The 26,403-nt window shown below is 58.2% G+C and overlaps 2 protein-coding genes across 9 annotated transcripts in view; one reads left to right on the top strand and one right to left on the bottom strand.

Moving 5' to 3' along the window:
* Positions 1 to 16,480, bottom strand: part of ANKMY1 (ankyrin repeat and MYND domain containing 1) — a 54,263-nt gene extending 37,783 nt beyond the window's left edge. For 2 of the 8 annotated variants that reach the window (XM_086374977.1, XM_086375014.1), the window contains exons 1-9: positions 14,866 to 15,212; positions 14,355 to 14,541; positions 11,542 to 11,685; positions 6,885 to 7,357; positions 5,166 to 5,382; positions 4,725 to 4,889; positions 2,995 to 3,416; positions 1,241 to 1,412; positions 424 to 564 (exon numbers count right to left, since the gene is read on the bottom strand). In XM_086374977.1, coding sequence (XP_086231103.1) covers positions 424 to 564; positions 1,241 to 1,412; positions 2,995 to 3,416; positions 4,725 to 4,889; positions 5,166 to 5,382; positions 6,885 to 7,357; positions 11,542 to 11,685; positions 14,355 to 14,541; positions 14,866 to 15,080 — 2,136 coding nt within the window. In that variant the 5' untranslated portion in view covers positions 15,081 to 15,212. Of the gene's footprint in view, positions 1 to 423; positions 565 to 1,240; positions 1,413 to 2,994; positions 3,417 to 4,724; positions 4,909 to 5,165; positions 5,383 to 6,884; positions 7,358 to 11,541; positions 11,686 to 14,354; positions 14,542 to 14,865; positions 15,762 to 16,252 lie in introns of those variants that run through there. The other 6 variants (XM_086375004.1, XM_086374986.1, XM_086375025.1 and 3 more) reach the window with 6 other exon arrangements.
* A 6,391-nt stretch (positions 16,481 to 22,871) lies between these two features.
* DUSP28 (dual specificity phosphatase 28) lies at positions 22,872 to 26,134 on the top strand. The gene is made up of 2 exons (XM_086375129.1): positions 22,872 to 23,363; positions 23,599 to 26,134. The coding sequence occupies exons 1-2, from the start codon at positions 22,971 to 22,973 to the stop codon at positions 23,725 to 23,727; spliced, it is 522 nt and encodes a 173-aa protein (XP_086231255.1). The 5' UTR covers positions 22,872 to 22,970; the 3' UTR covers positions 23,728 to 26,134.
* The last annotated feature ends 269 nt before the right edge of the window (positions 26,135 to 26,403 follow it).

The following is a 26,403-nucleotide window of genomic DNA, read 5'->3' as shown; positions in this document are numbered from 1 at the left end:
GGCAGGAAGACCCGGCCAGGGAGTGCGGCCCTGGGCAGACGTGTCTCCAGGCAGAGGGGCACCCCCGAGTGGAGTGAGACAGAGCTTCCTACAGAATGCCCTCCCGGGGGCCCGGCTACCGTGGCAAGGACCCCCGGGCTTTGTGAGCTGCCTGAAGAAGCAGGTTCTCACTCACATTCATCAAGTGTGCGTGCCTCTCCCACACTACAGGCCTGTGTGCAGAGTGTTCACACTTGGTGCCCAAGCCACACTGCCTCCCTCTGCCCAGACGGGCCCCGGCTCGCACAGATGACTGCGGGTGTGACCAGGCACACGCTGCCCGGATCCAGGCTGGCCTGCGGCTCACAGGGTGCCAGGCACCCTCCTGTGGGGACCTCACAGCGCCTGCAGAGGGACCCCACCCTCCACAGGGCGGACGCCCACCTTGCCCTGCTTGTACACGTCATCCTGGTCGGCCGCCCTGGCATCCACGTCGGTGATGGCGTGGAGCAGCAGCTCTGTTATCTTGACGCCCTCCTCCCCGGGGAGGGCGGCCGCGATGTGGAGAGGGGTCAGGGCCCCCAGCTGCAGAGGAAGCACAGGCGGTAAGGGTGCAGCCCCAGGTCCCTGGGGAGCGACAGCCGGCAGCCCGAGGGTGGGGCTCCGTGTGAACAAGGCCCGTGGGGCCCCCGTCCAGGGTGAGAGCGTGGCCGTCTGCCCCTCGCCTGCCTCGGGTCCCCAAGGCACCACGTTCCCGTCATCCCGGGACATTCAGGACAAGAGGCCCGCCCACAGCGGCCCACAAACACACCGCACGACCCCACCTGTGTGCTCTGACTCATAAGACGCTTTCGTCCGCCAGGGTGACAGACGGGCACCAGGCCCTGGTGCCCCAGCTTCCTATTAGACCAACTGTCCCCGCCCTCCTCCAGGAGGTTTCAAAGATGGAGTCCAATCAGTGAACCCAAAAAGTTCTGTGAGATCCTCCTGGGTCTTCAGTGACACCTGAAATCCCGCTTCCCTGCACCCCTGCACTTACACCCAAGAAAAAAGAGGAAATAAACGACCAGGCTCAGGGGCCCGGAAGGTGAGCAAGTAGCCAGAGTGAGACTGGCAGCCTTTTCAAAAGTCGACACCCTCTGAATATGAGCGGCCTGAGTGACTGACAAGCATCGACACAGCCAGGGAGGAAGAGCAGACGCTGCGGGTGACCGTCGGGTCGGCCCGGCCCCCACCGCCGCTGGCCCCCGGCGCAGCCCACCTCGGGCGGGAACTGGATGTCCGTCCTGGCCCGGTTCTCCAGCAGCAGCCTCACCCCGTCCACATCCCCAGCCTTGACGGCGAAGAAGAGGACCTGCATGGGCGCGCGGCACAGGTTGGGGTCAGCGCCGCGGTGCAGCAGGAGGGTGATGGTCGCCCACCTGCGCCTGTGTCTGGAAGGAGCAGGGAGACCGTCACAGGCTGGCGGAGGGGCACGCGCGGCCCGCAGCCCAGACATGCCCCGGGCCGGAAGGAGACCCCGCCGCGGATGCTGGCAAGGCCTGACGTGGAGCACGCCGACCCCGGGGCCCTGCCTCACCAGACTGCAGCCCTTCTCTGCTCCAGGGCAGCCCACCTCGAGCGGGCCAGCCTGGCCAAGCTCAGGTCCAGCTGCGGCCCTGCCCGACTTCAGCCCTGGTGCTCACTTAGCCTGAGGTCACCTGTGATACGGGCTGGGGGTGGGGGCCAGTCTCCCTCCTGGGGCGGCCGTGAGGGGACGATGTACATTGCCTGGTGCCCATAGGGTCCAAGGTTGTACACACACAGCAGACATGCACATAGGTATGTAAACACACACCTACACACACACAGATACAACGTAGCCTGTAAAATCCCACGGACAGAGGAGCCTGGTGGGCTGCAGTGCATGGGGTCTCGAACAGTCTGACACAACTGAGCGACTTCCCTTTCCCTTTTCACTTTCATGCACTGAAGAAGGAAACAGCAACCCACTCCAGTGTTCTTGCCTGGAGAATCCCAGGGACGGGGTAGCCTGGTGGGCTGCCGTCTATGGAGTTGCACAGAATCGGACACGACTGAAGCGACTTAGCAGCAGCAGCTGCAGTGCATACACATGCATAGCACACGGCATGCACACACAGACGACACACATATACACACAGGCACAACACGGCACGTACATACAACCACACGTGTGACACAGTGCACGCACGCCTACAACACACACTCACATGGCACACACGTCTCTCACCAGCAGCACAGAGTGGCACACACAGCCTCTTGTGCAGACGCCGTGAGGGCTGGGCGGGTGGGGGCGGCAGGGAGAAGGTCGGGGAGGAGAGCAGGGTGTGTGGAGAGGCCCATCGGGGGCAGGTGGGGGCCCGCCTTCCCGCTGACCGCCGGCAGAGCAGAGGGAGAGAGGAGGCTGGGTCAGTGTAGGGCAGCAGCGCTCAGATGGCTTGCCCTCCGACCCCTCCGCACTTGTACAATCCTTCCAGGCCCCCAAAGGGCTTTATTTACCTGGGTTCTAGCCATCCCTGTCCGCTGTCTTACAAATTAAGACTGAGAAATGTGTTCAAATATTTAGTAACACATTCAAAAAGTAACACTAACCATTGCATATTCACGGAGATAACCAGTTTTTATGAAAAACTTGGCCACCTCAGAGCCCTCGCTGTGAGGCGCCGCTGGCCCTGAAGACATTCTGTGTGTTCAGGACTTGGTGGAGGGGCAGCCCTGCTTCAGTGAGAGGCTCCCCAGGTGTGGTGTGCACGCACATCCACGATGAGTGGCTGTGTGCGGGCAGGTGTGCACGAGAGCACGCGTGTGTCCCTGGGTGACTGAGGGTGAGTGCCCGCCTGTGCGGCTCCGGTGCCAGCGCCCCCATCCCACGCTCGGCCCGAGGGAGGGCGCAGAGGCCAGCCGCTGGGAGCCGCCCCCGGCGTGCAGAACCGCCCTCCCGCGGGAGTGGGGCTCACGGCTCCCCCTGAGGCGCGCCCTGGGCCCGCCACCTACTGGACCATGTCCAGCGCCATCCTCCTCATGATGCCCCGGTCGGCAGGCGCGGGGCCCGGGGTCTGCAGCAGGCTGTGCCCCTGCGCGCTGCACTCCAGCAGCTCCTGCGGCAGGTCGATGCGGAAATGGCGCACGGCCCGGCCGGACTCAAAGTCCGAGTCGTTGCTGCAGGCCGAGCTCCGGCACAGTGTCCCTGACGCCGCGCCCCGAGAGTGCCCCGAGTCGCTGGCGCTGCTCCTCCCCGACGTGGAGCCCCGCTCCCGAGCCCCGCGGCGGCTCTCCTCGATGTTCGGCCTGGCGGAGGACTGCTTCCGCTCCGGGCCTCCAGGAGCCGGGACAGGCTCCTCCAGAACCACTGGCTCTGCGGGCAATTCTGGAATTGACAAGGAACGCTGGGTCGTGGTGATGGGCTTCGAAGCTTCCTTTGGAAAGGACCGAGAAAACGTCTTTAGGACAAAGTAGAGAGTGCTGACCCAAGCAAGCCGCCTCCATCTGCAGGGCCGGCCCACGCCCCCCTTGGCACCCGGACCTGCCGCGCTAAGCAGGCCCCAGCGCGGGGACCAGGCTGGTGCCACGCAGGCTCCAGGCACAGACCCCCCGCATTGTAGGCAAGGCGACTGGAAAATCAATGCCAAATGTCTCCCCATGGGCCGCTATACTGATTACACACCAGAACGGGGAATTCTGGATACATGGGTTAAAGAAATGTCATTATTACAGTGAATCCCACCTGTCCTGCCTTTTTCTCACGTGAGCCCTGAAAACGTCCAAATCCAGCGGCTGCCGGCGGCACGCTCTGCGGCTTGCTGCCGCCCTCCACCCGCCGTCACAGCCTCCTTCTCAGCGGTGGCCCAGGGACGGGCGGCAGCAGCGCCAGAAATGCAGGTTCTCGGGTCCCACCGCGGACCACCCCCAGGCAGAAAGGCTGCGGCTGGGCCCAGCCCTCTGTGACTAACTGCTGCTGAGGGCCCGGCAGTTCCACCCTGAGTACCCGCGCAGAACCACCGGAGCAGGCACCCTGCAAGGCTCAGGGGCGCCCAGCAGTGCCAGTCGCCAGAGGCCAGGGTGGGTCCTGTGCGGGGTCCACGGCGCCCTCTGTCCTGAGGCCCCAGCGGCTGTGCATGGCCTCCTAAAGGACACGTCTGCTGTGTCGTAGCAACAAGCTCAGGGCACCCAGTGACCATGATGATTTCCTCCCATTTCCTGCCTGCCCACCTTAGCGTCAGTTCATCCCATTTGAGCCCGGTCTGCACAAGAAGGCCGGGGAGCTGGGGGACTGGGGGACAGGTAGACAGGTGAGGGACGAGTGGACCAGCGGACAGTCGGACAAGGGAGAGTTGGATGGGTGGATGGGGGATGGGGAGGGGGGAGGGGGGCTGAGGCGGGGGGAGGGGGGTGGATGGCAGGGGATGGGGAGGGGACGGGTAGATGAGTCTGGGGTGCTGGGGGATGGGGTGCTGGGGGACAGGTGGCTGGGGGTGGGGGGGCGGGGAATGGAAGGTAGGCGATGGAGGAGCGGGGACCACTAGATGGGGAGTAGGGGGCTGAGGACGGGGGTGGATGGCAGGGGAGGGGGAGGGGGAGGGGTGGATGGGGGTGGGGGACTGAGGACACAGAGATGGCAGGGGGTGGGGGAAGGGGACAGCTGCATAGGGGACTGGTACCCAGGGATGGGGGTGGGGATGGGCTGGCGCAGACTCTGAGCCAGGGCGCAGCACCCCCAGGCTGACCTGGAGCTCAGGCACCGTCCTCTCAGCGATGTTGGGCTTGAAGGACACGGTTGGGTAGTGGAGGAGGAAGCACATGCTCAGCGGGGTGAGGCCCTCGTCTGTGCGCTTGTTCACGTCAGCCCCGTTGTCCAGCAGGAGGTTGACGATGTCAATGTGACAGTGAACCTGCAGGGAGGGGGCCAGCCTGGCGAGGACAGCGGGCGCTCTCAGCAGGGGCCAGGACCCCAGTGAGGCCCCCCGCCCCAGCCAGCTCAGCCAGGCGAAGGCACCCCGCCCCTCTCCCCGTCCGACCCCGCACGCCCGTCCCACAGGCAGGCTTCAGAGGGGAAGGGGGAGGGCAGCCCCTGCCTACGAGGGGCCACCGCCCAGGGCCCTCCGGGTCAGCGGTCCTGTGAGTGACCCTGCCACCCGCACAAGCACCCTGTGGGGTGGGGCGCTCACAGCAGCGGCGGCGAGCACCGTGTAGCCCTTGGCATCGGCCACGTCGGGGCTGGCGAGGTTGTCCCTCAGGATCCCGTAAATCCAGTCATAATTCCCTTCCTGGGCCTTCAGGATCATCTCCTTGGAGAGCCGCTCCTTGGGCCCACGGCGCGCAAAGCCGCTCCGCCGCCCCTCCAGGATGGTGTCCATGTTCCAGCTGCTGTGAGCCCTCTTGTTCCTGGCAGTCAGGGAGCCTCAGTGGGGGGAGCCCGATTCTGGATGCCAAGCCCTGCCACGAAAGGGGCCCTCCCTCCCGTCCACACTTCCTCTTTCATGCCTCTGCCCAGGACCCCGCCTTCCCCCCCATCACAGTCTGCTCCTAGGACACCCTAAGCCCTAGGCCTGCACGGCTGGCCAGCTGCTGGGGGACACGCTGCCCACAGGTGAAGATGCTATGGCTAAGCAAGCATCTTTCCTCAGCAGGAAGAGCTGTATCACTTTAAAAATAAAAAAATTTATAGGCTCAGCTGATCTTTGCATGATGGATAGATGGAGGGGTGATAGATGGGTGGATGGATAGGTGAAAGGATGGGTGAATAGATGGATGGATGGACAGATAGTGGATTGATGGGTGTGTGGGTGTGTGGGTGGGTGTGTGAGTAAATGGGCGGATGGATATGATAGGTGGATAGATGCATAAGTGGGTGGATGGATGGACGAATAGATGGATGGATAAGTGGATGGAGAGGTGTATGGATATGATAAGTGGGTGGATGGATGGATGGATAGGTGGATGGATATGATAAGTGGGTGGGTGGATGGGTGGATGGATGGATGGATGGGTAGATGGATGGATAGGTAGATGGATGGATAGGTGGGTGGATACACTAAGTGGGTGGATGGATGGATGAATAAATGGATGGATAAGTGGATAGAGAGGTGTATGGATATGATAAGTGGGTGGATGGATGAATGGGTCGATGGATGGATGGATGGATAGGTGGATGGATATGGTAAGTGGTTAGATGGATGGATAAGTGGGTGGATGGATAGGTGGGTGGATATGCTAAGTGGGTGGGTGGATGGATGGATGGATGGATGGGTGAATGGATATGCTAAGTGGGTGGGTGGATGGATGGATGGATGGGTGAATGGATATGATAAGTGGATGGATGGATGGATGGGTGGATGAATAGGTGAATGGATGGGTGGATGGGTAGATGATGCATGCGTAAGTAGCATTTATGTTCACAAAACATGCATTCCAAAATAGTTTACAGATATTTGAGGACAAAGTGTAGGAAAGGGGTTAAAATATTCTTCAAAACTTTAACTTAAAAAATAAGTCTTCCTCAAGTGGCTGCTGACTTCCCCAGGGATGCCGGGGCAGGTGGCGGTGATCTTTGGAGCCCAGCAGAGTGCTCCATCTTTCCCCTGCCATCTGTGGAGAAACCAGAGGCCGAGCCAGCCACCCAGCCTCCTCCTGCCCTGCTCCCCGCCAGCGCTCGGCACTTGGGCAGCACTCAGCACTTGGGCAGCGTGTTCCAGCTCCAGGCACAAGCTCCCCAGCCCTTCATCACTGGGCTGCATTGGTTAGTCAAACAAGACAAGCCTGACAGCCAGCCAGGACAGCCAAGTTGCGGGGCTGGCCGCCAGAGGCCTTCAGGACCCCCGGCCTGAGTGTGCCCCCATCAGAGGACAGGAGCCCTGGGGGTGAGGAGAGAGGACGGGCTGGGTTACCTGAACTTGTAAGCCTGCTTCTGGATTCTGACCATCAGAGGGGTCTCGTTTCTGATAAACCAGGGCTCTCCGTCATCAACAAACGGAGGGATGTCGTTCAGAAAGAGGCGGGCGTCCAGGTCTTTGCGGAAGGAAGAGGTCATGGGCAGGTGGCTGTTGTCGGTCGAGTAGATATAGATTTCCGGAGGCAGAGTGAGGTCGTCATTCAGGAGAAACCGCTTGTAGTCGTAGAAGAATGGGTCCTGCCCCTCCTCTAGGCCCCAGCCCATCTTCTCCTCGTCCGCGAGGGTGACTGTGGCGGGCGTGTGGGTCAGGAAGCCCAAGAACTCGGGGTAGCTGTGGATGGAGAGGCTGTCGGGGATCTCCACGCACAGCTTGAGGAGGTGGTTGTGGAACCACAGCCCCACATCCTGGCTGCCGTCCCGGTAGGTCTCGACGCCTGGCCCGAATCGCTCGTCTGCCTTGTACAGGCCCTGCAGGACGGCACAACGGGGTAGAACAGGTGGCTGGGCAGGGCCTGTGCTCTGCGGCCAGTTTCTTAAATCAGAGGAAGAAAGCATCATCCTAAGAAACATGTTCATTCAATCGACAGTTTGCTGAGGCTTTGGACGCTCCAGGCCCAAAGCACGGGCGTCGGGACAGACGCGTCGTGGGCAGAGGGGCTGCGGGCTCGGGGGCCTTGTGAGGGGAAGCCGGGGATGCTGCGTGCAGACTCATTTCAGGGTGCCCCCGGCTCCTCTAACATGGTGAGCCTGGCCTAGGCACCCATCAGGCTGGGGAGGAGCACGCAGGTAGAGGCGCTGGGCGCCGAGTCAGACACACCCCGGCAGGTGTGAACCGAGGAGGAGCAGTCAGCCTGGCTTGCCTCAAGCCCAGCAGAGCGCAGCCAGCGCCGGGCGGCTCTGATGCTCCTGCTGGCATCGGTGCCCGGGGGTGGGTGTGAGGAGCAGGGAGAGCCAGGAGGGTCTCAGTGAGACACCAAGCAGCAGTGCCTCCCTCAGCGAGGGACCTGGGACAAAGGGGACCTGGGGACCGCAGAGACCCGGCTTCCCGGGGAGGACGGGCTGCATCTTCCCTGAGACGGAGTCACGGGATGATGCCTGGAGGTCGCTGGGCAGGCAGAGGAACCCCCCAGCAAAAGCACAGAGGCCTGAAACCCCGAGGGCACACACGTCAGTCCCTGGAGCTGCGCCCCCACCCCCTCGTCTGCGAGCCGCACGGCAGCCTCACTCTCGGGAGCTCCCATTGCCCGTGGAGCACCTGTGGCTGCAAGCCTGGGGCTGGGCACTGTGGACGGAAGGCCCTGCCCACAAGAAGCTGGCAGGCCAGACCAGGCGGCAGCAGACGAAATGAGGGAGGGAAAGCGTGTGAGGACCACTGTACAGGCTTGGGCTGGGGCTGCAGCTGTTTCCAAGAGAAGCTGTGAATGGACCGGTGACAGGGCAAGAAACACCATCAGACTCGGTGAAAGTGGCGGGGTGGGGGGACAGTCCCCCAGGAGCTGTGAGCCTGGAAGAAAGCCTTGGGCAGGGAGACAGGTGTCTGGTCAGAAAAGCAGCTGTCCCAGGAGTCCGCTTCTAGGAATCTGTCACAGGAAGTCATCCCAGCTCATCAAAGCTATAATATGTTCACAGCCTTATGCGAACAGCAGACGATGATCCAGGAACCTTGATGGTTCAATAAAGAGGGGCTATCCAGAGGTACTGGCTTTGAAAATTCTTTTCTTAACATGTGTTCACTTTTTAACCAAACAATCCTGCTTCTAGAAATGCATCCCAAAGATCACAGGTGAAAACATGGAATCCTCAGTGAGGAAGGCTGCCTGGAGACGCAGGCCTTCAGGAGCTGCTGGGAGGGGGCAGGGCTCTGGGAGCAGGTGTAATTGCAGGTGGAGCACAGGGAGGACAGGATGCCCTCGGGGGGAGGACCGTGTGTGCCCGTCGCCCATCATTTGTAAATGCAGAGACAGAAGTACAAAGATGATCACCAAGGACCAGGGAGGCTCGAGAAGGAAGCGAAGGGACTCCTGTGGGGGGGACCATATCTGATGGATTTGACTTGGAGAAAGCATCAGATTTTTTCATAATCACAAAATGAAATCAAAACAAGATTTTAAAAATAGAATGCCAAAAATAACAAAAGCAAAATAAAGCAAGTGACTGCAGCTCTGTACCCAGTGGTGGGGGGGAGGCGGTGGGGTGACCACACAGAGAGGAATTATTTCACGTGACTGGACCCAGCCTCCCCAGTGGGGCCACCCCGGGGACAAAAGGACAGCAAAGGAACCTGAGACTGTTTTTAATCATCAGAGGGGCGTTGATGAGGCTCTGCCCTTTTCTGAAACTCGTATACACGTGTTCAGAGATAAAGCAAGCAGGAAATCTTGTTAGAAACCACGATTGTTAAGACGAAGAGAGGCAAACAGCACCACAGCTGTCGAGGGCAAAGCCTGCACCCCTACACTGACGCTGGAGATATCAGTGTGAACTGATGATGCATTTTCTCACTTAAAAAAGTGTACTTTCAAACAAAAAAGGAAGCAGAGACATGGGTACAGATAACGATCTAGTGGTTGCCAGTGGGGAGAGGGACGGGGGAGGGGACGGGGGGGTCACAACAAACGGTCATCCAGGGGTCATACGAAATCATGAGCCCAGGAGAGTGAGGCTGCGGAAGGAGACTGAAGAGCCCAGGTGAAGCTCCGCGGCACTGGAGCAGACGCCCACGAGAGTGAGGCTGTGCAAGGAAAACTGAAGAGCCCAGGTGAAGCACCGCGGCGCTGGAGCAGACGCCCACGAGAGTGAGGCTGTGCAAGGAAACTGAAGAGCCTAGGTGAAGCACCGCGGCGCTGGAGCAGACGCCCAAGAGTCCCCGGGGCTGCAAGGAGGTCAAGCCAGTCAGTCCCACAGGAAATCAACCTTGAATGCTGATGGGAAGGACTGATGCTGAAGCTGAAGCTCTGAAACTCTGGCCACCTGATGTGAAGAGCTGACTCACTGGAAAAGACCCTGATGCTAGGAAAGATTGAAGGTAGGCAAAGAAGGGGACGACAGAGGATGAGATGGTTGGTGGCATCACCAAGTCAATGAACATGAGTTTGAGCAAATCCCAGGAGATGGTGAAGGACAGGGAGGGCTGGCGTGCTGTAGTCCATCGGGTCGCAAAGAGCTCGACACAACTTACCGACTGAACAACAGCAGGATTTTAAAAATTGTTCGATTTTAAAACGCTTTAAAAAAAAAAAAAGAAAAAATGTCATAAAATAACGCGTGGAAAAAAAAAGTTTTGAAAGGTGTTTTCAAGATATGCTATTGAAAACACCTAAAAATAAAAACCAACCAGTGCAGCAGTGATGAGCAGCCAAACCGTGGTTTCTAAATACTGCATCCCACTGAAGCAGCCAGGCTCCACCCAAAGCAGGGCAGGAAGCGTCTGAGTGAGGCTGGAGCTCCTTGCAGAGCAGGAAGCAAGAACACGGGAAGCCCTGCAGGGCAGAACCAGGCTGCTGACACCTGCGCCCACCTGTCAGTCCTGACATCGTGTCACGAAAGAACCAGGCAGCTGCCTCCAGATGTGACTTCTGACAAAGAGGAAACGGCTGGGCGGGAGGTAAGTCAGTCTTTCCAGTAGATGGGCTTGGAGCACCCGGACGTCCCCGCGTGGCAGAGGAGGGAGCCTTACTTCCCGTGACACACCAACATTAACGCAAACACAGACGGGCACGTTATGGCAAAACCATAAACACAGAAGAAAACGCAGATGATGATCTCATGACCTGGCAAAATTATAGGCAGAAACGGAACAGCCGGGCACTGGGGGCAGGAGGAGACCTGCTCCAGAGGGACCGGGTGCATGTTCGGGGCTGACGGGACTATTGGGACCCTTGACCGCGGTAGTCATCACACAGCACCATGCTTGTCAAAACTTTCAGCAGGAAAGTCGCTCAGTCGTGTCCGACTCTTTGCAAGTCCATGGAATTCTCCAGCCAGAACACTGGACTGGGCAGCCTTCCCCTTCTCCAGGGGATCTCCCCAACCCAGGGATCGAACCCAGGTCTCCCACATTGCAGGTGGATTCTTTACCAGCTGAGTCACCAAGGAAGCCCGAGAACACTGGAGTAGGCAGTCTATCCCTTCTCCAGAGGATCTTCCCGACCCAGAGATCAAACCAGGGTCTCCTGAATTGCAGCCAGATTCTTTACCAACTGAGCTATAAGGGAAGCCCCAAAACTTTCAGCACGACCTGCTAACGGGGGCGAGTGTTACTGTAATGAGTAAGGCGGGGTTGGGGGAGGAATCTGTATTTGCAAAGGCAGGAATGTTCTCCCAGAAAAAGGGAACTTCCAGAAGAGCATGTGCGCAACGAGCCAGTCTACGTGTAGAAAGGTGAATGTTTCCGCCGAGCTCACTGCTTCATCTACAAGATGCACGGCGGCTTGCTGGAAACCCCGGGCCCAGTCCGGGGAACAGGACAATGACCGGCTCTCATGTCCTCACTGTGCGACATGTCTCATGTCCTCACTCCCCTTCATGCGCCTTATTACTGGCACTATCACATTCCCTTAGACTAAGAAAGCCGCTTCTCGTCAGGCACACCCAGGACCCAGCAGCGCCTGCAGTGCCGGCCAGTGGCCTGGATGCCCAGGCCGACCCCTCACCTGGAAGAGCCTCTCCTTCAGGTACATGGTGCCGTAGCCCTCCCGGGCACTGAGGTAAAACGTGCCCGTGAAGCTGGAGCCATCCGGCCACATGTAGGTGCCGAGGCCGTGCCGGTGGTCCCGGTAGAACTGCCCGTGGTAGGACTGTGAACAGAAAGTGGGGTGACCGGTCTGTCTGAGGAGCAGCCCCTTACTGCCCCAGAACCTTCCAGAACGCCCTCCCAGCTGAGCCTCTGGGCCTGGGCCACATGGAGTGGGGCTCTGGGTCTGCCCTGGGCGCAAGAGGGGAGGTCACCCGACTCACACAGAGCAGGCGCCAGGCACACTTGGCCCCCCGATGGCCATGCCGCCCCCGTCTTGGCTTGGGTGGGGAGGCTGTAGGTGTCTGCACTGCCTGGGCTGGGGCACGACCTGTCTGCATGCGTGAGCCCTGGCCCCGGCTCCGCCCGCACCCCCCAGGCTGGCCCAGGGAGTCGGGGGCTGCCAGCCCAGGGGTCACCACCCTGGCCCTGACTGAAGACTCCTGGCTTCTGAGGCCACGCACTTGGGCTGCTCTGGTCCCGAGCCCCGGGGGGTCTGATGGAGGTGCCCCAGGAGGGAGAAAGGACACAATGTCCATCCCAAGCCCTTCTCAGTCTCCAGCCCTGACTCACGCGTCAGACGGCCACCTTCCAGCCAGAAGCAGGCGGGCCAGGCGCTCACGTGGCCGACGGCTGTGCTCACAGACCCCTCCCCACCCCACCCCCACCAGCAGGCCGGCGACTGCCACCTGCCCAGTGCCCCATCGTCCTCTGGCAATGGAGACAAGTCCCCACAGGTAGGTGGTGCCCTGGCCCCAGCCTCCCTGGCATGAGCGGCCAAGCAGAGGGCTCCCACCCCCAGCCCTGACTTGCGTTTGGCCACAGGACCCATCCCTGAGTCACACCAGTGTCCACGGGGCCTCTTCTCTCTTGTAAGAGGCTGGGACCCCAAAACCGTTCCCCTCTGCCAGGTGGCAGAAGGTCAACCTTGGCCGCCCCCAGGGAGAAGGGAAGAAGTGACCTGATGGAGTCTTGAGAACCCCTGGAACCAGCCAAGCCTGGGGCCCCGGGACCCAGTGACGGGCTTTCCAGGCACCACAGCCAAGAGAGGTGTTTTCTGGCTCATCATTTCACTCCTAGAGAATGGCTGGAGCAGGGACACGGAGAGCAGAGAGACACAGGGCAGGAAACGGCCCATCATCTGCCCACATTCATTTCATTGGGATCATCTGTGGGGCTTACAGAGTTTACCCAACTGAAAGAAGTCCCGAGTTGCAGATCATCTGTGTAGAACTTCAGGAAGAATCTAACCGCTGCTCTTTGGTTCACCCATAGAAGACGGGGTTTCTGTCCACCCAGGAGGATCCTCCTGATCCGTGCTCCACACAGACCGGGAGCTTCATCTGACCAGACCGATGGATGTGCTGGGGCCCGCTCTTCAAAGACGCTGCCCTCAACCCCCTGCGCCCTCTCGCCTTCCTGCTCCCTCTGGTTCCGGAGCCTCTATGGCGGCAGGAGCGTCTGTTCGGTGGACCCAGAGGTCCCCCCAGGCTGGACCAAAGCGGATGCTCCGCCTGCCACCGTCTCCCTGCGCAGGGATGACTAGGGCTGCAGGACCTGTCAGCGGGACGCCACCCCCACAACCAGGAGCTCACAGTGTCTGACCACTGGACCCGTGTTGGGGCAAAGAAAAGCCAACGGAGGACTAAAGAAGCAGATGCCGAACAAAATCAGTGCTGCGTCATCGACAGCAAGGAGCCTCGCGTGCCATGTCAGAAGCTCGGGTCCCGGCCTCTGTCCCCTGCTCTGGGGGTGCAGTCCAAGTGGGACTGGGCTGGAAGCCCCGAAGCTCCGCCTGCGCCTGCAGCTGCTCCTGCCGCCTCGCCCTGCCCGCACCACTCCCCAGGCTCCAGCCCAAGACCCCTGTGCACCTCCTCCCCTCTCCTCCCTGAACCAGGAAAGCTAAGTGCGGGAGGTCAGGGACTGGGTGAGGTACCACAACCAAGCAACCAGGGCCGCCGCGTGGAGGAGGACAGAGCCGGGACCCTCGCAGCCCCTGGGAGGTTGTGCCACCCAGTGCCCGTCTCCCAGCAGGGCTTCGGTGACAGGGGGTCCTGCCCTCTAGGTCCCCAGGGCTTCCCCAGATGCTTTTATAACCCACCAAATGCAGCCCTGCATTGCCTCCAGACGGTTTTTATGACTTGCAAGCAAAGACCAGGGCAAGCAGCGCAGAACCCGCCAGCAGTGCAGATGCGGCGGGAGGGGAGGGGCCCGCACAACGTGGGAAGCCTTGAGAACCCAGCTGCCCGCCGGGGCGGGGGGGGCGCGCAGTAAGCCCGCAGGACACGCACACCCCCAGCTTCGCCTCACACACGGCTGCTTCTCCCCCAGGGACACCAGGTGGCGCCAAGAGCCCTGCCACGGGCCCCTTAGCGTACGCACAGCCCCAAACTCCGCCCACCGCGGGCGCACGGAAACGCGCGTTCACTGTGTCTCTAAGAAGACCCATTTCTTCTGCTCGAGCTTAAATACAAGGCAGTGTCACCACTGCAAATATACAACTCACTGCAGTAGTTGACAATTGAAAAGAAAAAATTTGCCTAGAATAAGAATTTATCTTCTGAAGGCACAGTTTCCCGAGCTGCAGCCTGGGGACACCAGGTGAACCTCGGACGTGATCTCAGGAGTCTCTCTGGGTGCTGCTCACACAGGGACGCTTGCCTAGCCTCCTTCCGGATCCACAAGCTCACAACACAGGCCTCTTCAGAGGGGCCGGCCGGGGCTGGCCGTTACCTCGCCCGTGGGCCAGGAGAACTCTCCGTATCCCAGCTTCATGTCCAGCCCGAACTCCCCCTGGTAGACGCAGCCGTCTTGCCACTCCTGCATGCCCCGGACCAGCTGGATGTAGGCGCCCTTCAGGTCCTGCTCCCTGAGCGGGCCCTCGGCCTCTTCTTCCTCCTCTGGGGCCTCCGGGAGGAGCCTAGGGAGAGGAAGGGGGCGGGGTGGGGAGCGCGTTGCCCACCGAAGGTCTTCAGGGCCACCGAGTCCCGAGAAGCCGTGCTTCAACCCGACAAGCCCCGAGGCCAGACGGGCGGCTGTCCCTGCTCTCCAGGGAGGGGAACGGAGGCACCGGGAGCATGGAGCATGCTCAGGGTCACGCAGGAAGCGGAAAGGGCAGTAAGTGTGCAGCTGTCTGACAAGGCTGAGCACCAGAGCAGGCTGCTTTGTTGTTGCTCTTACTGTCTCAAAGTGCACATCCTGACTTAAAGTGGGCCCGCGCCTGGCCCATCACACACACACCCACCTGTCTCCCAACGCTAAAGGGCTCTCTGGGGTGCTGCAGTGGGGTGTCTCAGGGCTGGCTGGGTGGGGTGCACACACACGGGAGCCCTCAGGCTCTGAGCCCCTCCACCAGCTGGTCCTCAGATGCCAGCCGTGAGCCACGGGCACTTTAACAAAGCACCTGCCCGACTCCGAAGGGCTGCAGCTGCTGTGAACATGAAGGATAGAGACCCTCATGCAACAATGATAAAGTCTGGGGGCTCAAAACTGGTTTGTTTTCCTTTTTCTTACCTGTAGCTGTGGGTTGAATTGTGTTCCTTCCTCGAAATGGCAACTCACTCCAGTGTTCTTGCCTGGAGAATCCCAGGGACGGGGGAGCCTGGTGGGCTGCCGTCTATGGGGTCGCACAGAGTCGGACACGACTGACCCGACTTAGCAGCAGCAGCAGCAGCCACGCACCCCACACCCCAAATTCATATGTCAGAGTTCTAACTCCCAGGGCCTGGCTGTGTGACTGTGTTTGGAGTCAGAATCTTCACAGACGCTGTCTCCAAATAGTCAATTTATGTAAATAATCAAATTAGAGGTCATGAGAATGGGCTCTAGCCCAGTGTGACTGAGGTCCTTATATCAATAAAAGGGGAAGTCTGGAGGCAGGGAAATGCGTGGAGAGAAGATGAAGTGAAGACTCAGAGAAAGGACAGCCGTCTACAAGCCAAGGAGAGGGGCCAGCCCGATTCCACGCCCTCGCGGGAGGGCTCCCACACCTTTTGGCGCCAAGCATGGAGCTCTCCAGTGTCCCGGCGGCCGCAGGCACGCTGCCGCCCTCCTCCACTTGGTTTTCAGAATTCCCAACCTTTGGGACCTCGTCATGTGGGACCAAGGAATAACGATATTCCATGTCTCTCCTCTTTGAACCTGGAAGCAAAGTCGGAGAACCACAGTCTCCCTCGGGGTTCCTGGCGGGCGCCCGGACCGCCGACAGCACCGCGCGCCTCAGAGAAACAAGGACCCCTCCTAAAACGGCGGACGCCCGGATCCTGTTGGAACGCCCCCGCCCCCAACACAGAGAAACCCCCTCCAACGCCTGAGGGTGTCCCTGAAACCAAGGAAGACAGCCTGGGCCACCTCCCGCGACCTTAAATTAGGGCCACGTTTTGGGCGGCAGACAGTAGGCCCCTTCTCCCCCCGAGAGCCTCGGGAGACGGGGCGGCGAGGACGCGGTCCCCACGCAAGCCCGCATATAAAAACAGGCTCTCACGCACGTCGGGCCCCAAACCTCCTCTCCGCCGCTCCCAGGGAGAACGGCGGGCCGGGCCCAGGGGACGTGGGGCCCACGCGCCGATTCCCCACCGCCGCCTCCTCGGAGCTCGGGGATATCCCCGCTTATCCCCCTAACAGGGCCGCACCGAAGCTCAGAGAGGTCTCACTGACCGTACAGGGTCCGCGCAGGGCTGTGGCCAACGCAGCGCAGCCGCGCCTGCCAGCCTGCACTCTGCACCGCTCAGGGTGCAGAAGAGTCAGGTTTCCCTGGAGACCGGGCCACCGCCCATGTGCCCAGGTTCCGCCAATCCCCCCGCCCGGCCCCGCCCCGTCCCTCCAGGGCCACACCCCCTGGCGCCCGGCCCCGCCCCGCCCCTCCAGGGCCACACCCCCTGGCGTCCCGGCGGGGCAGGGCTCCCCTCTGTGACCTCACAGAGACCCCCGCCCCGGCCTCCCACTCCGGCTCCCCGCCGAGACCCTCACCCCCGGCTTGCTGAGCCCAGGCCGGCCGTCCCACTAGGACACCCATCTCGAGGTCAAGCGGGGCACGGTGGGTCGGCCTCTGGGTCAAGCCTCCCGGACTCCAGAGCCGGTTGGTGGCTCTGTTGGTATTTATGGAAGGCGCCGAGCTCACAGCCCGGTAGGGGGACAGGATCGGGGGCAGCCGGGGCCACAGGTGAGCCTTTACGGGGAGAGGATGCCTAGGTATGGTTTCGGGGGATGAGTAGGAGCTCTCAGAACAGAAGCGAGCACATTTCAGGGAACTGGACTAGAAGCAACCGGGAAAAGCGCGAGGGCTTTCCGCGGCTTCCTGGACAGAGGAGGGGTCTCTGGAGGCGCAGACCGCCCCTTCTTAGAACAGCGAAAACAGATGACAACAGCTGATGCCCCGGCCGCCCCCCGCGAGCTGCAGTGGCCGGAAGGCGGCTGTACCCGGACCCCAGGGTTCCGGGGGCGCTCCCCCAACCCTGCAGTCTGTCTCCCAATTCATCTCTTCTCCCCTCGGCCCCTCGGCCCCTCAGCACCACCTCGGCTCCTAGAGCCCTTCTCTACCCCTTAATCCTTCCCCTCACGTCCCCTCTTTGCCCTGCTCCAGCTGTTACTTGTGAAGCTGAGCAGAGACAAACGGAACCACCTTTAAAATGTTTCTGAAAAGAGAAAGAAAAAGTCACCTAAAACTTCCTGTTAAAGCATACCACCTGTGGTGGGTTGAGCAGTGGCCCCCCACCCCGACCCCAAATAATAAACTGAAATGAAGTCCTAACCCCTGAGAATGAACCTTATTTGGAAAATAGTGTCTTTACAGATGTAATTGAGTGAAGACCAAACAACTGGTATCCTTAGAAGGACAGGGAGATTTGCAGACAAAATACAGAAAAATACATTTCTGTTGTTTGAAGCCTACTGGTTGGTTGTGATACTTTGTTACCCTCAGCTCAGTTCAGATCAGGTGCTCAGTCGTGTCCGACTCTTTGCAACCCCGTGGACTGCAGCACGCCAGCCTTCCCTGTCCTTCACTAGCTCCTGGAGCTTGCTCAAACTCGTGTCTATCAAGTCGGTGATGCCATGCAACCATCTCATCTTCTGTAGTCCCCTTCTCCTCCCACCTTCAATCCTTCCCAGCATCAGGGTTTTTTCCAAGGAGTCAGTTCTTTGCATCAGGTGGCCAAAGTATTGGAGTTTCAGCTTCATCATCAGTCCTTCCAATGAATATTCAGGACTGATTTCCTTTAGGATGGACTTGTTTGATCTTCTTGCAGTCCAAGGGACTCTCAAGACTCTTCTCCAACACCACTTCAAAAGCATCAGTTCTTTGTTACACTGATTCTAGGAAACTCACATACTGTGCTGTACTCCGTTGGTTCCGACTCTGCAACCCCACAATCTGTAGTCTGCCAGGCTCCCTGTCCATAGGATTGCCCCAGCAAGAATACTGGAGGGGGTTGCCATTTCCTCCTCCAGGGGATCTTCCCTGCTCAGGGATGGAACCAGTATCTCCTGCACCTCCTGCATTGCAGGCAGATTCTTCACCACTGAGCCACTGGGGAGGCCCCAGGCAACTCACATGAAAGACTCTATAAACAACAGCTAACGGTATTTGTTTTAGCAAACCTTACAATTTCAGAAGACTGACAAAGCAATTCTAAATACTAAAATGTGGCCACAAAAGAAAAGGTGTTCTGCAAGCTTCTATAAACTGGAAAAAACACAATATAAAATGCTGAAATGTTACTTATGTTCATAAGAATATGTGCACTGGTATTTTTAAAAAACAAAGATTAAAAAGCCTTATTTCCATAAATTGATACAAATCCTACAATGATGCTAAAGAGTATATCCAAAAAGAAAACGTTCATAGGAACAATATGTTAATAGTAATTGACAATATTCAAGAATAATAGTTTAAAAAGGTTTTGGTGAATTGGTAAACTTGATAAAAATTCAGCAAACGGACCTTAGGAAGACTGGTTTTCAGCACGTTAGTTGCTCATGTTACCAGTCATAGTGTTTGCAAACCTGAAGGTGCTGGCTGAGCCTATCACAGTTAGGAAATTTAGTAAAGTATGACTGATGACATGTGGATGGTGAAGCAGAGTGGCGTTTCTATTAAAATTCAGGTGAAGGCTTTGAAAAGTCAACAAAAGTCACTTTAAAAAACCGCTATCAAATTAGATGCATGTGAGACTACTGTAAAGGATTTATGGGGGAAAAGTCTTTTAAAAAATTCCAGTTCGGCAGACTGTTTCTCAAGTGCCTTTAAGCTCACAGGAAGAAAAGAAGGGAAACTGGAAGGTGCAGCCCGGAACGGAGTGCGCTACGAGCAAAGCCTCTGCTGACCCCCAGGGGAAAGCTCTAAATGACTTTTTACACTGACCAAATCATGCTTAGATTTTTATCTTGTATCAGAATCACTGGACTACATGGTAACACATAGCTTCCTGTGTCTCACTCCTGGAGCTTCTGGTTCAGCAGGTCCGGACTAGATAAACCCTGAGAATGTGCATTCCTACCATGTTCGAACCACTGGGCCAAGGCCTAGTGGGCAGCTGGTTTCGACTGAAAAAATTGCCCAACCCGAGAATCTTGAGTTAAGTTTTCAGTTCAGTTCAGTTGCTCAGTCGTGTCCAACTCTGCGACCCCATGGACTGCAGCACGCCAGGCCTCCCTGTCCATCACCAACTCCCAGAGCTTGCTCAAACTCATGTCCATTGAGTCTGTGATGCCATCCAACTGTCTCATTCTGTCGCCCCCTTCTCCTCCTGCCTTCAATCTTACCCAGCATCAGTCTTTTCCAATGAGTCAGTCCTTTGCACGAGGTGGCCAAAGTACTGGAGTTTCAGCTTCAGCGTCAGCTAAGTTTATTGCGGGGCAAAATAAGGATGATACCCTGGGAGACAGCACCTCAGACAGCTCTGAGAAACTGCTCTGGAGAGGCACTGGGGGAAGGTCAGTATAGAGGTGATTCTGGTGAAGACGGAGTACCTGCAATCCAGCATAAATTTTTTGCAGGTTACTGCTAGTGACAAGGAGCAGACATCACCATGAAGGATTTGAGTGCCTTTTTAGACATGAAAAGATACAAGAATTGGGCTCATAAAATTTCTTCTCCTAAAAACATAACTGTCTGAAGAACTGTTCTGCCAATTTTCCCCAGAGCACAGAGTGCCTCCATTCCTGATCTCCACCCTGAACTCCTTTCAGGAGATGTTGAAGGTCAGCAGCTGCAGCGGCTCATTATTCAATCCTTGTAGAGGTGGATGGCAAGGGCCAATATGTAGGTGACAAGGGGAACAGAGAGAAAGGAGATAGATGGACAAAGCAGGAACAGCCTTGAATGCTAGGTTACAGACAGAAGCATCAAGATATTTTAAGCAGGAGAGCAGTGCAATCAAAATGTGTGCTCTAAATGAAAGGTTTCCAGACTTTTTGCCTGGGGCCCACTGCAATTCCCCTTTCATAGCATGACTCAAAAAATTATGAGGAAAAACTCACTGTGCTGTATACATGCACCCTAATATTTTCATGTAGTCTGTTCTTTGCTAAACCATTTTACTAAAAAATAAAATATGGGTATGACCTAAAATACTAGTATCAGTTCAGTTCAGTCACTCAATCGTGTCCAACTCTTTGCCACCCCATGAACGGCAGCACGCCAGGCCTCCCTGTCCATACCCAACTCCTGGAGTTTACTCAAACTCATGTCCATTGAATCGGTGATGCCATCCAACCATCTCATCCTCTGTCGTCCCCTTCTCCTCCTGCCCTCAATCTTTCCCAGCATCAGGGTCTTTTCCAATGAGTCAGCTCGTCGCGTCAGGTGGCCAAAGTATTGGAGTTTCAGCTTCAGCATCGGTCTTTCCAGTGAATACTCAGGACTGATTTCCTTTACAACCCACTAATGATCCTGCCGACCTGCTGAGTCAGGACCAACATTCAGAAACTCAATGCTTTAAAAAGTGTATTCTGGCTAGTGAGAAAGGATAGAAGGCTCCCTGCAGAGGATGGTGCCAAGTCCAGAAGAGAGTGTCCTGTAAACAAACATAGCAATCAAGGGGGAGAATGGACTTGAGATACTCAGCATGAGTTGTTACCCATTAACTAACTCAAGGTGGGGAAAGGAGTGTGAGGTTATCAGTTAAAAGGCCTTGGAACAGAAAACTCACCTCAGACATCCAACAATAAAGGATGACTGGCCAGCTCAGGAGACCAGAGACCAGAAGCCGGAGGCTCTTCAGGTTTGGTTTGCTTTGGTGCCCGAGTGTCATTGAGGACGGTTTCTTCCACGTGGTTTCAAGCGAGGCTGGCTTCCCTTTGTGGTAATAAGGAGAGGACAGGTTTCCAAGCCCCTCTCCCATCTTTGGTTCATGAAAGAAAGTGAAAGTGAAGTCACTCAGTTGTGTCGGACTCTTTGTGACCCCGTGGATGGTAGCCTACCGGGCTCCTCTGTCCATGGGATTTTCAAGGTGAGAGTACTGGACTGGGTCGCCATTTCCTTCTCCAAGGGATCTTCCCAACCCAGGGATCGAACCCAGGTCTCCCAATTGGAGGCAGGCTCTTTGACTGTCTGAGCCACCAGGGAAGTCCTCTTTGGTTCATATGACAGCCCAAACCCTGTCCTGAAGCAATCCTGGGCATAGATGTCACTGACCAGAGTGTCAGCAGAAGCCTGATTCTGAAGCTGGGGGATTGGTACTCCCACCTAGTTGGATGGCTCCTGTGAACTCTGGGGAAATGGGAAATGAGAATCCCATCCAGGAAAGTCAGAATCCCTCAGAAAAGGACTGAGGGCACAGAAAAGCACATGGATGCTGGGAAGTAGGTGATGTCTGGACCTACAGCCCGTGAAGACATGGTTACAGACCAACATTTCCATCTTCAGCTCAAAGGAGAGCCCCAGGTAGACAGTTACCAAGCTTGGCAGCTTTGGCTGGAATGGAGAGAATGGAGGTCATCCAGAAAGACTGCAGAGGTTCAGTTTACGAGTGGCGTGTGTTCATGTGTGTGTGCGGCAGGGGTTGGGGTGGGGTGGGGATGTACTAGAGCAGTGGTTCCCAACCTCTTCGGCACCAGGGACCAGTCTCCCGTGGGCTGGGGTCGGGGGTGTTTGGGATGATTCAAGCACATTACATTTGTGCACTGTATTTCTAACCTAATGCTGCCGCCGATATGACAGGAGGTGCTGGCCCACGGGCCAGAGGTTGGGGATCCCTACACTGGAGAAAAATTTCTGGTCCAACAGATTGAAAATCAGAAATGTTTCAATATTATTAGAATAGAATCGAAACACCAATAACTAGACGCGTACACAACTGCAAGACAGTTCATTTTCAGTGAAACGGATCCCCCGAAAGACACTGGACATCAGAAAAATCTATTGAAGAGGTCTTCTTAAGTGGCAACTGTGTAATTCTTTAAAGCTACAGTAATAACCCCCAAAATAAGAAAAACCACAGAAATACTGGTCTATGAAAAATGGAAATGCTAAGGGTAAGTAGCTTTATTTTATATGACCATGTTTTACAATAAAATAAAATGCAGATATTACACAGGGCGATTTATTAGGAAGCAGAGAACATAAAAGAATAAACATAAAGCTGTACTAAGGGGAAGGACAGATGCTGAAGCTCAAACTCCAATATTTTGGCCACCTGATGTAAGGAACTGACTCGTCTGAAAAGACCCTGATGATGAAAGCAGAAGGGGACGACAGAGGATGAGGTGGTTGGATGGTATCACCGACTCGATGGACAGGAGTTTGATTAGGCTCCCGGAGTTGGTGATGGACAGGAAGGCCTAGCGTGCTGCAGTCCATGGGGTCGCAAAGACTGAGCGACTGAACTGAAGGGGCATCTCACCTGGCAAATGCGCTTGTAAGAGAAGTAATGACTGGTCAGTGCCCAGATGAGACTCTGCGACAGGGCCCCTGGCTCAGCGCGTCAGCCACAGCCTGAGAAGCTGGCCGCCCGCTGCCCGGCCCAGCTGGAACCCTCAGGGCTCGCCAGGACCGCTAGGGGGAGGCTCTCAAACCTCGCGCCTCTCAACCAGCTCGGGTCTGGCCTCCGGCACAGGTGAGGGCCCATTCACCCAGGAACCTGAACCCGCCCACACTTCTGCGGCCAATCAGACTCTCCCGATGATCACGGTAACGGCCACACCCCCATCGTCAGCCAATCAGAGGAGGCCTCGCCCACTCAGACCTGGCCAGTGAGGCGGCGGCCAGGGCATGGTGGGCGTGGCCTCTCCCTCACACCCGCCCCGGGGACTGCCCCGGGAGGGGGAGGGGCGGCCTGAGGGAGCCGGGGGCGTCGGCCGCACCTGACGACCCAAAGTAAGACACCCGGGCCGGGCGCCCGGGAGCCGGCCATGGACCCGGAACAGGCCGGACAGCGCGCGGACGCCGCGGCGCCCCCGCCGCCTTTCGTGCGCGTCGCCTCCTCGCTCTTCCTCGGGAGCGCGCGCGCCGCGGCCGCGCCGGAGCCGCTGGCGCGCGCGGGCGTCACCCTGTGCGTCAACGTCTCACGCCAGCAGCCCGGCCCGGGCGCGCCCGGCGTGGCCGAGCTGCGCGTGCCCGTGTTCGACGACCCGGCGGAGGACCTGCTGGCGCACCTGGAGCCCACCTGCGCCGCCATGGAGGCAGCGGTGAGCGCCGGCGGCGCCTGCCTCGTCTACTGCAAGAACGGCCGCAGCCGCTCGGCCGCCGTCTGCACCGCCTACCTGATGCGTTACCGGGGCCTCAGCCTGGAGCGGGCCTTCCGGGTAGGGCGGGACTTCCGGCGGGGAGGGGCGAGACCTTCCGGGAGCGGCAGGCTCCGCCGCCTGGGGCGGGGCGCGCCCGTGCGGCGGGGCGCGCCCGTGCGGCGGGGCGCGCCCGTGCGGCGGGGCGCGCCCGTGCGGCGGGGCGCGCCCGTGCGGCGGGGCGCGCCCGTGCGGCGCGTCTGTGGACCTCGCCGCAAGCGCTGCACAAGGGTCTACCCGCAACCTCTCTTCGCAGACGGTGAAGAGCGCCCGCCCAGTGGCCGAGCCCAACCCGGGGTTCTGGTCCCAGCTCCAGAAGTACGAGGAGGCCCTGCAGTCGCGGTCCCTCCTGCCCAAGGAGCCCTCGGGCCCGACTGAGCCCTAAGCGGTCAGCCCTGGAGGACGACCAACCAACTTCAAAGCAGGACGCTGGGGGGTCTCCTGCATCCTCGGGGTGGGAAGACGTAGTTCATGCACTGACGGGAGGCTGGGCCATCCTCTCCTGCCTCACGTGCCACGGAGTTTTCATTTTCTGTAGCTCCCCAAAGCCCTCTGTCCCCGCTTGATGGTAGCGTAGGGGTATGTCCGCAGAGAACTGGGGAACTGTTCCTCCCCTGGTTCTCAGGTTTACTAGACAGGGCTTGATCAGGAACATCAAAACCACTCAAGAAAACTTAGCCAGAAAAACATTTACTACAGAGAGGTGGAGGGCGGGGAGCCAAGGTCAGGAGATGGGGAAACCACAGGAGTCACGAGGACCTGTCACCTTGACCCTGGCTTCCTTCCACATTCGAGCCTGCCACCAGCTCAGGCCACAGTGGCTTTCCAAACAGACTCGTAGCTGCTGTGACTCACGGGTGTGGGTTCGAGGCTCTGTGACAGACCGCTCAGCTTGGGCTCCCAGTGTCCACACCCACTTCCTACCTTACTGACCTCCCAGTTTCAGCCAAGGTCAGGCCCAGACCACACTGACCACCCATGTGTCTGAGCGCGTTGATTACCCTGGTTCAGAGGCACCTCATCTGGGCATCCTACAGCCTGAAGACTATACTAGAAAATTAATCACCCTCAACACTCCTTAAATAAGATAAAGAGGAGAGAGTAAAGGAAAAGACAAAGGGGAGAGAGTAAAGGAAAAAACGGATAATACATGAATTACAGATAATGTAGTCCCTGGTTAACACATCTGAGTGTACACGTAACAAAGTAATGGATAAAACACCGAATCTGGTGTTTATCATTTCCCTTGACCCGCAGCCAGGGCCTCAGGCCCTGGTCCTCCTAGTGGGTGTGTGGAGCCTTCATCCTGAAGGGCCGAGCGTCCTACCTGCACTGTGCCCTCTGTGATCCCCTGCACAGCCCGGGAGTCCTGAGCAGCATGAATCCCAGCAAGCAAAGCCCTGCCGCCTCTTCAGAGTCAGGGTCAGGAAGTTTACTTGAGGTCAAGTAGTTAGGATTTGGTATTTTCACTGCTGAGGCCTGGGGTCAGTCCCTGGTTGGGGAACTAGGAGCCTGCAAGCCGCACAGCACCGCCCCCCCAAAAAAGTGTCAGTCACCAAGCAGAGCAGCTCTGATTTGTGCCTTGAGGATCCCCAACTGGCTAAGTGGGGTCTCAGCGTCCTGTCCCAAATGGAAGCATCCCACCTGCAGATGAAGACCTCTGACCAAGCAGAGCCCAAAGGGTAAAGCTGGGGAGCATGTACTCCATGAGTGAGGCACTGGGGTGGTTGTGAACGGGGGGCCCATCCTCCCCAGCCTTCCTGCTCCTGCTCCTGGTTTGCCAGCACGATGGCCCCTGGCTCAGAGCACACCCCACCCCCTGCAGGCCAGCACCCAGCCCTGCACAGCGCCATGCATCAGCAGCGCCCATCTCCAAGAGCCACAGCCCTCATCATAACCCGACTTCTGCCACCTTTATGGAGGGCTTGCCAGCTGCCGCCTACTCCCCGCAGGCCCCTCACAGCTCATGTTGCCTTTCCATCTACCTGTGAACAGCTCCTGCCGTTATCTGCACATGGCAGGTGAGGCCACAGTGACTCCATCTGTGACCTCAGGCATGCTGAGTGGTTTGCCCAGCTGGGAGGTCAGGAGCCAGGACCCAAGCCCAGGTCTTCTCCCTGTGTGCTCGTGGTGCCCTTGCTGGCACACCCCCTCACCTGCTGACGCGGCCCTGGTGACACAGGTGCACAGCCGTCAGAGCCCGGGCCAGCCCTTGGTCCCCCAGCTCCATCTGGGGAACCGTCCAAGTCTGCCTGCACCAGAGGCCCGGGGACAGCACAGCCCCCACCTGAGCCCACGGGCCTCCTGGAAGCCCACCCACCACCGTGTCCGCCTGCTAACAGGTGAGGCCTCCTGGAAGCCCACCCACCACCGTGTCCGCCTGCTAACAGGTGAGGCCCGGGACCCGCTCCCCTCCCGGGGCCTGCACACTCGAACAGGGGCAGCCAGTCTGTGCCCATCAGGAGAAGGCTGGGTGAAGGTGCATCCACCCGCCAAGCCAGTAAGCGTTGGACCGTACGCAGGCTGGTGTATGGGGCTTCCCTGGTGGTCCAGTGGTTAAGACTCCACCTTGCAATGCAAGGGGCACTGGTCCACGGAGATCCCACATCCCACGGGGCAGCCCTGCGCCATAGAACTGTGGAGGCCTGTGCTTTACAGCCTCTTCTCCACAAGAGAAGCCACCGCAGTGAGAAGCCCGCACACCGCAAGGAACAGTAGCCCGCGCCAGCACAAGTTTGCAGCAACAAAGGCCCACCACAGTAAAAAAATAAAATAATTAAAAAAAATTAAAAGCTGGTGTATGAAAATTCCTATGGGAGAAACCCCAGCCTCTGGCAGTCCCAACTTCCGGCTCCTCTCCCGCAGGTGGACTGGGGGAGGAGGGTACATTGCACCCACCCTGGAACTCTGTCAGCAAAGCAGTGCCCCCGACCCCGACACGGAAGGCACCGTCCTCCGCGGGACAGGGACGAGGTGGAGAGCGGAGACGACCACTGTGTCCTTCACAGTGCGCAGATGCCTTGGTGGACTGCCTTTAGTGCTGCAAAACACATCTGTTTGC

The sequence above is a fragment of the Bos grunniens genome, chromosome 3 (genome assembly GCF_055505025.1).
Source record: "Bos grunniens cultivar Pamir isolate PY7600 chromosome 3, Bosgru_T2T1.0, whole genome shotgun sequence".
Lineage (NCBI taxonomy): Eukaryota > Metazoa > Chordata > Mammalia > Artiodactyla > Bovidae > Bos > Bos grunniens.
Note: the sequence above shows the minus strand (reverse complement) of the source record. Positions and strands in the feature narration are given on the sequence as shown.